At 21.7% G+C, this 17,630-nt stretch overlaps 3 protein-coding genes across 3 annotated transcripts; 2 read left to right on the top strand and 1 right to left on the bottom strand.

Annotated features, from left to right (window-relative positions):
* Positions 1-3,177: 3,177 nt before the first annotated feature.
* On the bottom strand, positions 3,178-4,117 carry LOC128958912 (uncharacterized). Its single transcript, XM_054304872.1, has 2 exons — positions 3,790-4,117; positions 3,178-3,507 (listed from the first exon to the last, which is right to left on the bottom strand). The coding sequence occupies exons 1-2, from the start codon at positions 4,115-4,117 to the stop codon at positions 3,182-3,184; spliced, it is 654 nt and encodes a 217-aa protein (XP_054160847.1). The 3' UTR covers positions 3,178-3,181.
* Positions 4,118-8,804: 4,687 nt separating this feature from the next.
* Positions 8,805-9,953, top strand: LOC128958914 (keratin, type I cytoskeletal 10-like). The gene is made up of 2 exons (XM_054304874.1): positions 8,805-8,865; positions 9,219-9,953. Exons 1-2 carry the CDS (start codon positions 8,857-8,859, stop codon positions 9,951-9,953), a joined length of 744 nt encoding a protein of 247 aa, XP_054160849.1. The 5' UTR covers positions 8,805-8,856.
* A 5,924-nt stretch (positions 9,954-15,877) lies between these two features.
* LOC128958918 (uncharacterized) lies at positions 15,878-16,713 on the top strand. Its single transcript, XM_054304881.1, has 2 exons — positions 15,878-15,886; positions 15,979-16,713. The coding sequence occupies exons 1-2, from the start codon at positions 15,878-15,880 to the stop codon at positions 16,711-16,713; spliced, it is 744 nt and encodes a 247-aa protein (XP_054160856.1).
* Positions 16,714-17,630: the final 917 nt, after the last annotated feature.

Here is a 17,630-nt window from a genome sequence, read left to right on the forward strand (position 1 = left end):
TTGAAGTACGCCGGTCTTCATGGAGAGACAGAGGGGTTCATGATGGCAATACAAGATCGAGTGATTCCGACACGAAACCATCAGAAATACATCCAAAAGCTAAATATACCAACAGACAAGTGCAGGATGTGTCATATGGAGTCAGAAACAATAGAACATATACTAAATGGGTGTAAAGTACTCACAAACACCGAGTACCTAAGCCGTCACAACCAAGTAGCCAAAATCATACATCAGGAATTGGCAATAAGATTCGGACTAATCAAAGAACCATTACCATACTATAGATACGAGCCACAAAGTGTAATGGAAAGCAACAGAGCCAAGCTCTACTGGGATAAGGAAATAAGAACAGATAAGACTGTGGCCCACAACCGCCCAGATATAGTACTAGTAGACAAACATCAAGATAAGGCGTACATAATAGACATAGCGGTCCCACTAACACACAAACTACAGGACACGCATAGTGAGAAACGCCGAAAATATACAGACTTGGCCTATGAGATCAATAAGATGTGGCGCATTAAGAAAGTTGAAATCATACCTATAATCCTGTCATCAATGGCCGTAATACCGAAAAATCTGGCCTTAAGTTTGGAATCACTGGAAATCAGAAAAACTAAGATCTATGAAATGCAAAAAGCAGTGATACTTCAGAGTTGTAGAACAGTCAGAAAAGTACTAGACTTGAGTTGAGTCTAACCAGTCGTGTCTCTGCCACCAAAAGTGGCCGACACAACTGTGATCACACCGGAACAACCGTGATATACAAAAACAAAAATAATAATAATAATAATACTAATAATACTAATAATACTAATAATACTAATAATAATAATAATAATAATAAATATTTTAATATAAACTAATGTATATATAGTTTAATTTTTTTTATTTATGAATATTTTTATTCAAAAACAAAAATATATTTATCAAAAATAGTTTTATTTTATATTATTTTTTTTAAATTCCAAACTTGACTTTCAAAAAAGTTTTTAATAATAATAATTATTATATAATAATTTTATATACAGTATTATAATAATAATAAATAAGTTTTAATATAAACTATACATACCATTATTATTATTATTATTATTATCCAATGTTAATATCAGATTAGTAATGAGTAGCGGCGGTACCATCAACTGTAGGACAGTTAGCTTTTTGTTGTCCAACGGACATGTATTTAGTTGGGGACCAGTTAGTAGCCATTGGTAAAGACATCGTCGACAGTATAGCTGCCGACAACATGGAGTTACCACCGGATTGGCCGCTATTGTCAGACATATACCGCACAGTAGGTCATCGGCCAACTGTTTGGCCGCTAGAGTCAACCTATCGTCGGTGCGATTACTATCTGTTTGTTGATTGTTGTTGTCGACACTGTCATCATCAGTACCAGTAATAGTAGGCATATCCTCTATAAACTAAATATTTTCAAATATATACCCAAAAAAATATTAGTTTAATATATATATAGTATTTAATTTATAATTAGTTTAGTAGTAATAATAATATAATTTACAGTAAGTATATTCAAATTATATAGAAATTATATATATAAATATTTTAAAACAATTTTTATTTAAAAAAAACTAGTTAACAGTTATTTTAATTGTTAACAAAAAATGTATTATTAATTTTCACATTTTAAATACACTTATAAATGATTTTATAATTTTATTGTTACCCTATTTATATATATATATATACTTATTTTGTTTACAATGTAAATACTATATATATAAATATGATACTGTATTATATGCTATATTAATATAATATAAGGTAGATAATTATTAATTAAAGCTAAAAATTTTAAAATAAATTTATATTTATAAACTATAATCTTTTATTATTAATATTAATATTATTATTAATATTAATATTGTTATTAATTTATATGCACCTGTTTGTTTGTTTGTCCTTGATAACTCTAAAACTATAGATTGATAATTATATTTTTAGATAAATATCAAAATATTAAATTAATATTTCATAGTTAATACTATATTTGTTTAAATATTATATTTTCAATATATTTAAATAAATTATTTTACTGTATTTAGACAAAAAAAATTGTCAATAAATTAAAGATAAATATATTTTTAATTATCTATTAAATATTTCTTATTGTTTTTAATTAATTTTATCTAAAAAATTTATTATAAGTAAAATTAATAATAATTATAAACAAATAATTTATTTTTTAATACTTTAGTATTGATAATTTTATAATCAATGTTATCATTCAATTTGGTTTAATATATATAAGTTTAAATTGTTAAAAAAATTTTCCAATGACTTATAGACTAAAAATAAACAATTAATTTAAAACTAAATCATTGTTTATAAAAATTGTAATATAAATGTTAGAAAAAATAATTAAATTATTAAAAACCAATTTAAATAGTTTTTTTTAAAAAAATAATTAACTTATTTATACGTAAATGGTTTTTATTTAATTTTTTTAAATATAAATTTTTATATTGATTTAGTAATATTAATCTCAATTGAAATTTAGTGATTTATTTCTAACAAAAAAAAATAATTTATAATATTTTAATATATATTTCTATTGTTTCTATTGAAAACTGAACTGTTTTTTCTTATCATATTTTTCTATCTTAAAAAAAATCAGTCAATTTGTTGAAATAAAATATGTTTTATATTATATAATATAATAATAACAGTAATTATTATTATACTGTAAAATAAAAAAAAGGCTCAAAAAACTAATTGTTTTTTTTTTGGATTTTATATTCATAAATGTCAATATATTAATTTAAAAATCATAGATAAAACAATTTTTTTTTAAAAAAATGTTTGCCATAAATTTGTTTTTTTTTCAAAAATATTAATATTTTTAATAAACAGTGTATTTAATATTTAAACATATAAATAATAGTAATATTAAATGCATTGTATTTCATATAAATATCAATAATACAGTAATATTAATTAATATAATTAATTTATTTATTTTTTTGAGAAAAAACAATATATTTACGATTAAAATAACATAAATTATTTGCACTGATTTTTTGCATCTCTCTCTCTCTCTCTCTCTCTCTCTTTCTCATATATATATATATATATATATATATATATATATCTAAAATCTTATTATTATTATGAGGCTCAGGTATACCCACCCGCCCCCCCCCTTTTAAACCTATTTAAACAGCCAGTACATTGCCATCCAACCGACCCAATATAAGGCCAGACCGCCAATGGCTACTATCAGCACATGTTTGAGGTGACTGTACTGATGGGCGGCGGCCATGTCGTCATCCTCCAGGACAGCCACCTTTTTCTCAATGATTGCCAAACGATTGTCGATATTGGCTACAGTTTTTTTTAATTGGTCGACAGCTATGATCAATTGGTCGACTCTTTCACATAATTGTCGAAAGTCATCAACGGAAACATAAGCCGTGATAGTTGTCTGGCCATCGGTTGATCCATCGGCGGCGGCGGTGGCGGTGGACATGATATTCACTGACAATTAATAATTAGATGAAAACAATATATATATATAAAGAAATAATAACTCAAACAAAAAATTTTCAATAAATTAATAATAATAATTAGATAAAAAAAAATTCAAGTATAAACTTAACATAAAGTTTAAAAATTTTCAAAATTGTATTTTTCCACAAAAAAAACTATTTTTTGTTGTTGAAAATTTTGTAATACAAACTTAATCGAAAAAATAAATTTATATATAAACTTTATAATACAGTATATAAATTAGTAATAATAATAATAATAAATACATACCATTATTATCATCTAATATTAGTAACAGATTAGTAATTAGTAGCGGCGGTACCATTAACTGTAGGACAGTTAGCTTTTTATTATCCAATGGACACGTATCACGTCGGCAACCAGTCCGTAGCCATTGGTTAAGACATCGTCGACAGTATAGCTGCCGACAACATGGAGTTACCACTGGATCGCCGGCTATTGCCAGACATATACCGCACAGTAGGTCATCGGCCAACTGTTTGGCCGCCAGAGTCAACCTATCATCGGTACGATTACTATCTGTTTGTTGATTGTTGTCGTCGACACTGTCATCATTAGTATCAGTAATAATAGCCATATCCTCTATAAACTAGATATTTTCAAATATATACCTCAAAAAAAATATAAGTTTAATATATATATATATAAAGTATTTAATGTATAATTACTTTAGTAGTAATAATAATAATATATAATTTACAGTAATTATATAGAAATTATATATATATATATATTTTTAAACTATAATAGTGTATTAATATCAATATAGTCAATATTTTTTTTATAAAAAAAAATAAACTAATATTAATATAATCAAAACTAATTAATAGTTATCCTATTGTTAACAACAACAACAAAATTAATTTTTAGTTTTCATATTTTAAATTACATTTATAAATGATTTAAAAATTTCATTGTAACCCTATTTATATACCTATTTTGTTTGCAATGTAGATATAAATTTATATATACAGTATATATAATTTAGATAATTTAAGTCAATATATTTATAAACTATAATCTTTTATTATTATTATTAATTTATATGCACCTGTTTGTTTATTTGTCCTTGATAACTATTAAACTATAGATTGATAATTATATTTTTAGATAAATATGAAAATATTATTAAATTAATATTTCATAGTTAATACTATATTTATTTAAATATTATATTTTTAAATATAAATATTATATTTTTAAATATATTTAAATAAATTATTTTACTGTATTTAGACAAAAAATAAATTGTCAATATATTAAATATAAATATATTTTAAATTATCTATTAAAATATTTATTATTGTTTTTAATTAATTTTATCTAAAAAATTTATTATAAATAAAATTAATAATAATTATAAACAAATAATTTATTTTTAATACTTTATTATTGATAATTTTATAATCAATGGTATCAATTGGATTTAATATATAAATATAGATTATTAAAATTTTTTCAATAACTTATAGACTAAAATAAACAATTAATTAAAACTAAATCATTGTTTTTAAAAATAATTTAATATTTTCTTACATTTAAATACAATTTTTATTAAACAATAATTTAGTTTTAATTATTTATTTAAATTGTTTTTTTTTAAAGAAATAATTAACTTATTTATACATAAATGATTTTAGTTTAATTTTTTAAAAGATAAATTATTTTTTATATTGATTTAGTTTATTAATGTTAAATAAAAATTTAGTGATCTATTTCTAACAAAAAAAAATAAAAATAAATAAATAAATTAAAATATTTTAAAATATATTTCTATTGTTTCTATTGAAAATTGAACTGTTTTTTCTTATCATATTTTACTATCTAATAAAAATCAGTCAATTTGTTAAATAAAATATGTTTTATATTATTATAGTTTATATTATATAATATAAAAAAATTAATAATAATAGTAATTATTATTATAGTGTAAAATAAAAAAGGCTCTCAAAAAACTAATGAATAATAAAATTAAAATATTTTTTTTTTTGATTTTATATTCATAAATGTCAATATATTAATTGATAAATCATAGATAAAATAATTTTTTTTAAAACAAATGTTTGCCATAGATTTGATTTTTTTCAAAAATATTAATATTTTTAATAAACATTAGTGTATTTTAAAAAATAACAACAAAAAACTACCTAGATATTTTTATAATAATATATAAAAAATTAATATCTAAATTACAATGCCAAATTGATATTACTATTATTATTATTATAATTATTATATAATATAATTAAAAGTTGCTATCATATTATTATTATTATTATTTTGTTTTTAAAGTGCTAAATAATTATGACAATAAATATTTATTTAGTTTAGTTTTTTTTATTGTTTTAAATTTTTATCATTTTAGTCTATGCTATAATAGCAATTATTTAATTTTTTTATCTACAAAAAATTTGTATTAAATAATAAATGATAATTTTTGTGTGCATATAATTTGCATATCATTTTCAAAATACAATAATAATAATAATAATAATAAAAGACAATAAAAACCGATTTAGATAACATCTTATTTAAAAAAAATAAATAAAACATTTTAAAACCCAAACACAATATTTATATATTTAAAAAAAACATTTTAAATATATCAATAAATATTTTTTTTATTATATAGTATAGCTAATAGTCATAGAAAATTACTTAATTTTGTTTAAAAATTTTTTGATTAAATTTGTTTTTTTTGTGTAAAATATTATAATAATAATATATTGTATTTTTATTATCGGAATATTTCCAATGTTTTATAAAAAAGTTTTTTTTGTTGTTGTTTTTATTGTAAACTTAACTTTCATTTTTTTAGATAACTGTCATAAATGTTAGTATTGTTTTTTTTGGTTTAAATGATATTTTGAAAAAATTATTATTTTTTGAAAAATTTAATGAAATTACTATTTAGAGTATTGTTTGATTTTTTTTAATATCAAATTATAATATCAACAAAAAATAAACAAATTTTTTGATTAAAATATCATTTATTTATTTTGATAATCTTATGGGATATTATTATTATTATTATATACATTATATTATATCAATAGTATTATTATTATTGTCATTGAAATCCTATTATTATTTATTTTTTATTATTTATTTTTTTATTTAAAAAAAATCATTGCATATCATATTTACTAAATCTTTTTAATATATATATATATATATATTAATCATTTCAGACATAATACTATGTTAATAATAATTATATAATGAAAATTAATAACATATATTACTTAACTCATTAACTTAAATATGTGTATAACAACAAAAAAAAACTAAATAATAAATAATAATTTTCATGTTTTTTATGTGTTACATAATAATATTAAAATTATTATTATTATTGTTGTTTAAAAAGATTTCAAATTTTTTTTATAGTTAATTTGTTGAATACAATATGGTATTATCATTAGTATTATTATTATGAATATATATATATATATGATATGCAATGTATAATATATAGTGATATTAACTTAACTTGTATTGTATTTCACATAAAGAGCAACAATAATAATATTAATAACAATACAAATAATATAATTTTTTTTTTGAGAAAAAACAATATATTCACGATTAAAAAATCATAACTCATTTGCACTGATTTATCTCTCTCTCTCTCTCTCTCTCTCTCTCTCTCTCTCTTTCTCTCTCTCTCTCTCTTTCTCTCTCTCTCTCTCTCTCTCTCTCTCTCTCTCTCTTTCTCTCTCTCTCTCTCTTTCTCTCTCTCCCAGACATACACATACACATACACATACACATACACATACACATACACATACACATACACACATACACATACACATACACATACACATACACATACACATACACATACACATACACATACACATACACATACACATACACATACACATACACATACACATACACATACACATACACATAGTTTATATACTGAATATTAATGTTAGTCTATCTTATTTTGAACTAACCTAATATAATAGTTAAATTATTTTTGTTGATAAATACACGAATATATATATATACAGTATTATCTAATAAACTAATTACTATATTAATTTTGATCAATTATTAGCAAATAATTTTATTTATTTTTTTTATTATTATAATTACTTGTTAATTATAATGTATAGTAAAAAACAAAACAAAAAGTTAATTAAAATAGTATTGAATATCATATGTATATACAGTATATATTGAATTCAAATGATTATATTATACAATATATATAATATATATATATATATATATATAATGTGCAATACATTATAATTATAATCAATACTGTATATGGATAACTATGTGTATTATGTAATATAATTAACATTTAATAACAGCAAAATCAAAACAACAAAAAAATTAAATAATTTATTAGCATTATTAGCCTATTATATTTTTTTTTAAAAAAATGATATAACCTTGGTCGTGTCATATATTTATTTTTTAATTCATATATATATATTAATCATTAAAAATCCAATTTCTCATCACTGGGTGCTAAATAATAGCATAGTTTATACCGTATATTATAGATATATTGTCTGATATTGTTGTATCAAAAATAATAATAATAATAATAAAACAAAAAAAAATTATGGTTTTATCTCTACCTCCATCACACACACACACACACACACACACACACACACACACACATAGTTATCTATATCTTAATATATTACTACATATATATATATAAAAGCTTATATCATATGATATTAATATTATGTAACGGTAAGGCATATATTATTTTTTTTGATCGCCCCGTTAGCCGATTATTATTATTATTATTATTATTATATTGTATGTTATTAAGTATGTAACACTCGCTATAGACAATAACATTTTTATTATATTATTATTATTATTATTATTTATGTATGTATTATATAAAAATGATTTTAAATGCATTAATATATGTATTAAATATATATATATATAATATAATGTATATGTATGTATGTATGTGAGGGGGATTTAATCTTTTTTTTCCTAAAAAAAAATCATAATTAAAATAAAAATAAGATAAAAAATAATAATAATAAGTTTTACTTTCATTATTATTATTGTTTTTTTTCACTGTCTGTCTATCACTCTATCTATCTATCTATCCATCTATTTATCTATATGTTTGAAAGTCTATGTCATTATAGCCATTACTTTATTGTTTTGTTTTCTTAATTTTTTTAATTTTTTTAAAGGGTATATAAAGGCAATTGAAATTTTCAAAAAAGTTATAATCAGTCTACTAATAATAATTTGATTATTATTATTGTTTGTGATATACATTAACCATTTATATATATATTTTCATCAATTATGTTTAAAGTAAGTTTTTATTTCATATGTGTTTATAAACATATAATAGTTTAATTTTGTTGAAAATTTATAACTATTACTAAAAATTTTTTAAGTTTGTTTGAGACAAAAATTATTTGGATTCTTGAAAAATATATAACTGTTTTGAATATTATAACAATTTCTATATATATATATATATATATATATATATATTCAAGTGATAAAACTTTTAAATAATCTTTATTTTCTGTTACTTAAAGTTATAATAGTTTTTTATTTGTAATAAATAATTGTTTTAAACCAAACATCAAAAAAAAATTGTGACTAAATTTTTTTGATAATTTAATATAATTTTTTGTTTGTTTGGCTTTTAAAATAAGTCACTCATAGTTTCGTTGCTGTTTGTCGTCTACTGTAACGCTGGCGGATATGGAGGCGGCGGTTACGGTGGTGGCGGACGAGGAGGCGGTGGATACGGTGGCGGAGGATATGGTGGCGGCGGATACGGTGGCGGAGGATTTGGCGGCGGTTTTGGCGGCGGATTTGGAGGCGGATTTTCCAGCGGCGGTGGCGGCGGCGGCGGTATAGTACCGGCCGCTATCATATCCAGACATCGTATCGACTATCGTGACGTACCGTCCCAGGGATCGGTCAATCCGACTACCATTGAAGTGGGAGCTTCGGCCGTACCGCTGAACATACTGTTCCGATCGTCGTCGTCGCACATCAACGTACAACAGGCTCACGAAGGAGGCGGTGGCGGCAGTCAACAGAGCCAGTCAGTCGACGAACCGCATCATCTGTTCCACGAAGTAAACAAACCTATCATTCAAGAGGTCAGGGAAGTGATTACACCCTACAGACGTATCGTCCAGGAGATCAATCCCGTCCAGGAAGACATCCAGACTATTGTCGCCCGAGGAACGGGTGGCGGTGTTGGTGTTGGCGGCGGCGGATTCGGTGGTGGATTCGGTGGCGGATGCGGTGGCGCCGGAGGTGCCGCTGGTTTTGGCGGTAAAGGTTGCGGCGGCGGCGGTTACGGTGGCGGCTATGGAGGTGTCAGCCGATCTCATGGTGGCGGCGGTTATGGAGGCGGCGGTAAAAAGGCTTATTAAACAAACCAAACAATTAATTAATTTAAATGATTTGATTGACTGATTGATTGATAATGTATTAGGATTTTTCTGAAATGAAATTTAATATAATTTTTTTTTAAATTATTATATATATATAGAAATAATTGATGATATTTTATTTTTATTGACCTTGGTAAAATATTTATCATATTATATATTATATATATATATATATATATATATCTAACTATTAATTATATATACAGTAAATGTAATATAATTTTTTTTATTTGTTTGTTTGTCTGTATCTCTCATTATATAACAAACAAATTTGTTTTTTTTAAATCATTATTTTCTTATAGAAAAAATCATTTTCATACAAAAATTTGCATTTTTTAAAAAATAATAATAAAAACAAACAAATCTATTAATAATAAATTGATTTAAAATATTAATAATAATATTAAAATTATTATTTTTAATTATTTAAAAATTGGTTTATTGTAAAAAAATTGTTAATAATATTAATAATAAAAATAATAAAAAGTTATGATTCAATATATTAATGTTTATTTTTCATTATTTAATACTTTTTAATATAAAAAATTTACTGTTTTTTTAAAAAAAAATAAATGAATGATTTTTTATAATAAAAAAAATCCCAAATAAATTACATAAATTAAATTAATTAAAAAAAAACTTAATAAAATTGATTAAACAATAAAATTGATTAAAACAACACATAATAGCCAGACAACTGTTCCCATAAACAAATACAGTCCACTACTAGCTATACCCAGAAAGCCAATGATGGCCAGTATGGTAATGGCTTCTCGATTAAAATGGCAGTAATGATAATGTTGTTGGGGTGGGGAGGCGGGGACGGGGGGCGGAGGGGTTGCTATAGACAACAGCGGCTGTTTAGAAGTGTTGGACATTATTTTGCAGCCGAGTCCTGTGTTTATACAAACAAACAAAATTATTAAATATTATAAATATAATAATAGAGATATTGATAGTTATATTTATATATTATAATAATAATAATAATAATAATAATATATAAATATAAGTTATATATATATTTAAAATCAAGTTTATAATTATTACAGTATTAATAATAATTTATAATAATAATCCTATTTTTTATAATATAGACTAAATATTTTTTTTCCAAAAAAAAATATTCCTAACCTATTGTATACTGTATTTAATATTTTCAACTAATATTTACATATAGATAGTATTTAGTAGTTATTTTTTAACAACAAAAAAATATTTAGTAAATATTAAACTATTTTTTTAAATGTTAATAACTAAATGTCTAATTTAAATAATATATATTCAAAAAAAATTATTATTATTATTGACATATAAATTAGTTTTTAATTTAAACTAAACATACCTTTATTATTATTATTATTATTATTATTATTATTATCTAATATCAGTATCAAATTAGTTATGATAAGCGGCGGTTCCATCAACTGTTGGACAGTTAGCTGTTTTCTGTCCAATGGACATGTATTCGGTTGTTGGCCAGTTAGTAGCCATCGATGAATACATTGGCTACAGTATAGCTGCCGACAACATGGCGTAACCATTGGATCGGCTATTAATGCCAGACATATACCGCATAGTAGGTCATCGGCCAACTGTTTGGCCGCTAGTGTCAACCTATCGGTCCTATAGACAGTTTCATCAGTAGTAGGCATATCCTCAGCAATAGTATGTACTGTATAGTCAAATACGGTATATAATATATAATTAGTTAAATTGTATTTAATTTATAACTAATTTAGTATTAATAATAATAATATATATAATACAATAAATATTTTATAATTATATATATATATAATTATAACATTTACTATACTGTATTAGTCTACAATATATACAGTATATACTGTATATATATATATATATATATATATATATATATATATTTAAAAAGTAGTTAACAATATTTTTATTTTTAACAACACAAAAACTATTGTTAATTTTCACTATTAAATTAATTTTATAAATGTTTTTATAATTTTATTAAAAAATCCTATTTATATATCTATTTTTGCTATGTTTGCTAATATTTATAGAGTATACTGTATATAATATTTTATACTGATATACAGTATATAATGTAAATAATTGTTTTAAAAATATATGTATATTTATAATTAGCTATAAATTATAGCCTATAATCTATTATCTTATTATTATTATTATTAGTAGTAGTAGTAGTAATTTATATGCACCTGTTTGTTTGTTTGTTTGTCCTTGATAATATTAAACTATCAATAGATTAAAAATATATATATATTTACATATTTAAATATACAGTTTGATATATATATATATATATATATATATATAAATTTGATAGCTAATAAATAATTTAATAGTTAATCTATACATTTAAATAAATTATTTTACAATTTAGACAGTTATCAAAAAAAAAAAAAATTGTTCAAAAATAAATAACTAAATAAAAATTTTATTTGTTGCTAAATATATTTCATATGTTTAAATTAATATTACTTATAATTAGCTATAAGTTATTATAAATAGCTAATCTGATAATTTATAATTTTTATTAAGTATTTAATTTTATATAAAGTAATAATAATAAGTAATAATAATAATTATTATTATTATTTATCAATATAACTGTAGTCTGTAGACTATTATTATATATTGATAATTATTTTTCATACATTTTCTAAGTTTTTATTGCTGATTATTATTTTAAACTATTTTATCAATATTTTAAAAACTGAAACATATATTTAGTTAATTAAAGTTAATTAACAGCAAAAAAAACTATTCAACTATATTACTGTATAATTTATAATAAGTTAAAAATAATGTTATATTTACAACATTTTATATATAGAGTAGTAATATAAATTATAAACATTATCTAATTAATTAAATTAAGTTTTACAATTATATACATTATAATAATGATATTGAATAAGTTTATTTAGATATATTGTATTTACATGTATATAGTAATTGTTTTTTTTTAAAAAAATCATTATAATTTCTTTTATAAAAATATAATTTATTATTAATTATTAGAGCATTTATTTCACATATTACTTATATTTTTAGTGATTAAAGATATTAACAAAATAATTAGATATATAAACAATTGATTGAAAACTAATAATTATAGCAAAAGTTTTAGTCACATAAACACATATAACAACATATTTTGAAATGTAGTCACATATTATCAAATATAAGCACATATTTAACATATAAATATAATTTAATGGAAAATAATAGCTAAATTACATTTTTTTATGTTTTTCTAGTATATGTATTATTGTTTTCAATATTTTAAAATAAATAACAAGCATTTTATGTTTATGCAATATATTATAGATTATTACTATTTGTTAATTTTAGACAAATACTGTAACATAATATTTATGTTTTTTAAAATTCTACTAATTTCTAATGTCTACTAAAATACAATAGGATTTAAAGATTTATTTGTATTGATTTTAATTTCTACTAACAGTATAAAAGTTGTATAATTTTAATTTATGTATTTAAGTATAAATAAGAAAAAACAAATATTAATTTATAAATTTATAAATTGTTATTAAATATAATCACATATTTTGACTTTAAAGTAATTATAACCACATATTTTGACTATTTTAACAAAATATAATCACATATTTTCATGTTTTTAAGCAAATATTTCATTCAATAAAACACTAATTTTAGTCACATATATCTAAAGTTACTATTAATTATCAATCAAATTAATTGCAACAAATTGAGAAAAAAAACAACAATAAAAACATTATATATATAATAATAATATTTTAGAAATTTATCTTTTATTCTAATATTTTTGATATAAAATAAATTAATTTTTTTTAAATATTCTTTTTTTTAAATAATAATTATTTAACAAATATTGAAAAAAATTACTTAAGACAGGAAATCATAAAACAAAATAAATGTAATTTTAAACTCGAAAAATATATTTTCTATTTAATACGCAAATTGTTTTGAATAATTTGTATTTAGAAATAATTTAGTTTTATTTCGAGTTTAAAATTACATTTTTATTAATTGATTTTTTATATTATAGTAATAATATTGAAATATTTTATTTCACAATTTTTCCAATATTTTTTTTAAAAAAATTATTAGTACTTAAATAAATAGTATTAGAATTAAAAAATATTAAAGAAAAAATTATTTTAATTATTTTAAATTGACGTCAATTGACTTATTTTTTTTAATTATTAATAATATTTGATTTCAATCAACAAAGAAATTACATATTTTTTTCAATGCAATTATTAGGGTATATAAGCCGGTGTTTTACGTGTTATTTTAAATAAAAAAATTAAAAATTTTATATTTAAGCAAAAAAACAATACTAATAAAAAAAACAATGAATCGTTTTGCAGTATTGGTTGGTGTCGTTGTCATTGCTTTTTGTAAGTTATTATTTGATTTTTCAATTTTTCAATAAAAAAAATATATAATTGTAATGTTTTTTTTTCACTAATTTTTTTATATAGTTTTTAATTAATTTTATTAATTTAATTAATTTTTTTTATTTGTTTTTGTTTTTTTAAATCAATTTAAATCCATCAAAAGTATCAAGCATAGTTGAATCATTGCCAGCTCCGGGTCTACCATCATATCATCAGGCATATCATGTAAGACACCACCAAGAACATTACCACAAAAAATAATGCACCTGGCTAACAATAATATATTAATATATATATTATTTACCATAAATATATATAATTTATATATAGTATATAATGATTGTAATTTCAATTAAATTTAAAAAATGTCAAAATTATTATTATTATTATTATATATAATTTTTATTTATTTTGTTTTAATTTAATAATTTGTAGCCTTTAATTATAATGATTGATAAATTATTAATAAATTATATTTAATAAAATAGTTGTAATAATTTTTATACATACATTAGCTTATTTTTATTGTAAAACTTATTTTTAATTTATTAGATAATGTTAATCAGATAAATGTTTATATATATATATATATATATATATATATATCTTATATATATATACTATATCATATACAGTATATATATTTATAGTAAATTTTTAATCAATTAAAATATATTGTAATAAAATATTTCAATATATATATATATTTTAGTATACAATACATGTACTTATTTAATTTACATATTAAAATAAAATTTTATTATTATTATTAAAATTATTATTTATAAGAAAAATAAAAAAAATATTAATTCACGTAAATCATAAACTTTCACTTTTATTATTAAATCTAAAAGTAAAATAAACTTACGATATAAAAGACAATAGCATTTTTATTTTGTTATTATTTTTTTTTAAATATATAATTTTTATTATTTATTTGTGTATTATTATAAAAAAATAAATAAATTTTTTAATATGCATTAATATACGGTTTAATATATTATAATAATTTACGAAATAAAAATCAAAACATAATTAATATATAAAACTAAGATAAAAGTTTGCTTTTATTATTATTTTTATTGTCTATCTATCAATCTATCCATTACTCTCTCTCTCTCTCTCTCTCTCTCTCTCTCTCTTTCTCTATCTCTCTCTTTATCTCTTTCTCTCTCTCTTTTTATCTCTTCTMTCTCTCTCTCTCTCTCTCTCTCTCTCTCTCTCTCTCTCTCTCTCTCTCTCTTTATCTCTCTTCTCTCTTTCCTATGATATTTGAAAGTCTATGTCATTAAAAAATCTCCATAACTTTGAAGGGTATATAAAGGCAATTGAAAATCTATCGATTCTTATGAAACAGTTTAGTGATAATCAAGTCTCTCATTAAGTGTCTTATTATATATAATACATAGACATTGATTATCATTATTACTATATATTATATTGTGATATATACTGTATTTATATATATAGTTAACCATTATATTTGATATCATGTATAAAGTAAGTGAAAATAATTTAATAGTTTAATAGTTTACAACTAATTTTGCTAAACAAACACTTAAAAAATTAATTAATTAATTGTTTTTCAACAGTCAATCATAGTTTCATTGTTATGTGTCGTCTACTGTAATGCTGGCGGCTATGGAGGAGGCGGTGGTGGAGGCTATGGTGGTGGTGGTGGACGAGGAGGATATGGTGGTGGAGGAGGAGGTTATGGAGGCGGCGGAGGATTTGGCGGTGGATTTGGCGGTGGATTCGGTGGTGGACGAGGAGGAGGTGGTGGAGGCGGTGGTGGTATAGTGCCGGCCGCTATCATATCCAGACACCGTATCGACTTTCGTGACGTTCCGTCATCGGGATCGGTAGCGCCGACAACCATCGATGTCGGAGCTTCGGCCGTACCCCTGAACATACTGTTCCGATCGTCTTCATCGAACATCAACGTACAACAGGCTCACGAAGGAGGCGGCGGCGGTACTCAACAAAGTCAGTCATCCGACGAACCTCATCATCTGTTCCACGAAGTAAACAAACCTATCATTCAAGAGGTCAGGGAAGTGATTACACCGTTCAGACGTATTGTCCAAGAGATCAATCCCGTCCAGGAAGACATCCAGACTATTGTTGCCCGAGGAACGGGTGGCGGTGTTGGTGTTGGCGGCGGCGGTGGCGGAGGTTTTGGCGGCGGTTTCGGCGGCGGATTTGGCGGCGGTTGCGGTGGTGGTGCCGGCGGTGGTTTTGGCGGCAAAGGCTGTGGTGGAGGTGGTTATGGAGGAGGTGTCAAATCAAGTGGTGGTTATGGCGGTGGCGGCAAAAAGGCTTATTAATTACTAATAAATGGACGACTAATTGATTGATTGAAGTTATTGTCAATTTGGATACCGTTTTGTTGTTTTCATCGAAATTAATCATATATTGTGTTATTTTTTGCAACATATACTTACTGTATGTATTGTAATATATATATATATAATATGATGTATAAGTTTTTTAGTTTTGACCTTGCTAAAAAAATATATTCATCATATTATATATTTAAATTTTTCAATACATTAAGTATAACATTATTTTTTTTAATATATATATATATATATATATAGAAAAAAATCATTTCATTAAAATAATTAATATAAAACAAATAATAAATTTATTTTATTTTTTTTTAGTTATTATATAATAATAATACTAATAACTATTATTTATTATGTAATATTTTTTAATAATTTAATAATTGTATAAATTAGTGATAATAATAATTTTATTAATAAAAAGTTATGATTCAATATAACAATGTGTAATTATTTATTTATTTTTTTAGCATTATTAATTTTACTAATTATTAATTTTTATTACAGTAATAGCTAATCTAATTTTCAAAATTTTCATTTACAATATATAATTTAATATTCAATATAAATAAAATTATCAATAATATTAATATATATCTAAATAGTAATAATATTATATATTTATTAGTAATAATTAGTATTAATAAACAAAATAGTTTTTATGAAAACATTTTTAAAAACAACAAATTGAAATTTATTTATTTTTTAATAAAATAATATTATTTTTCAATATCATCTAGGACAATTGTTTAATAAGATAGTTTAATAAAAAATTTTAACAATTTTTTTTAATAGATATTTTTAGATAATTAATATGGTTTAATAAAAAAATTAAGTTAATAACATGTTTATATTTTATAATATAAGCTATATTAAATACAGTTTAAAATTTTTTA

Source organism: Oppia nitens, unplaced genomic scaffold, assembly GCF_028296485.1.
Source record: "Oppia nitens isolate AA-2021 unplaced genomic scaffold, nextdenovo-longstitch-racon4-pilon3 scaffold3_pilon_pilon_pilon, whole genome shotgun sequence".
NCBI classification, from domain to species: domain Eukaryota; kingdom Metazoa; phylum Arthropoda; class Arachnida; order Sarcoptiformes; family Oppiidae; genus Oppia; species Oppia nitens.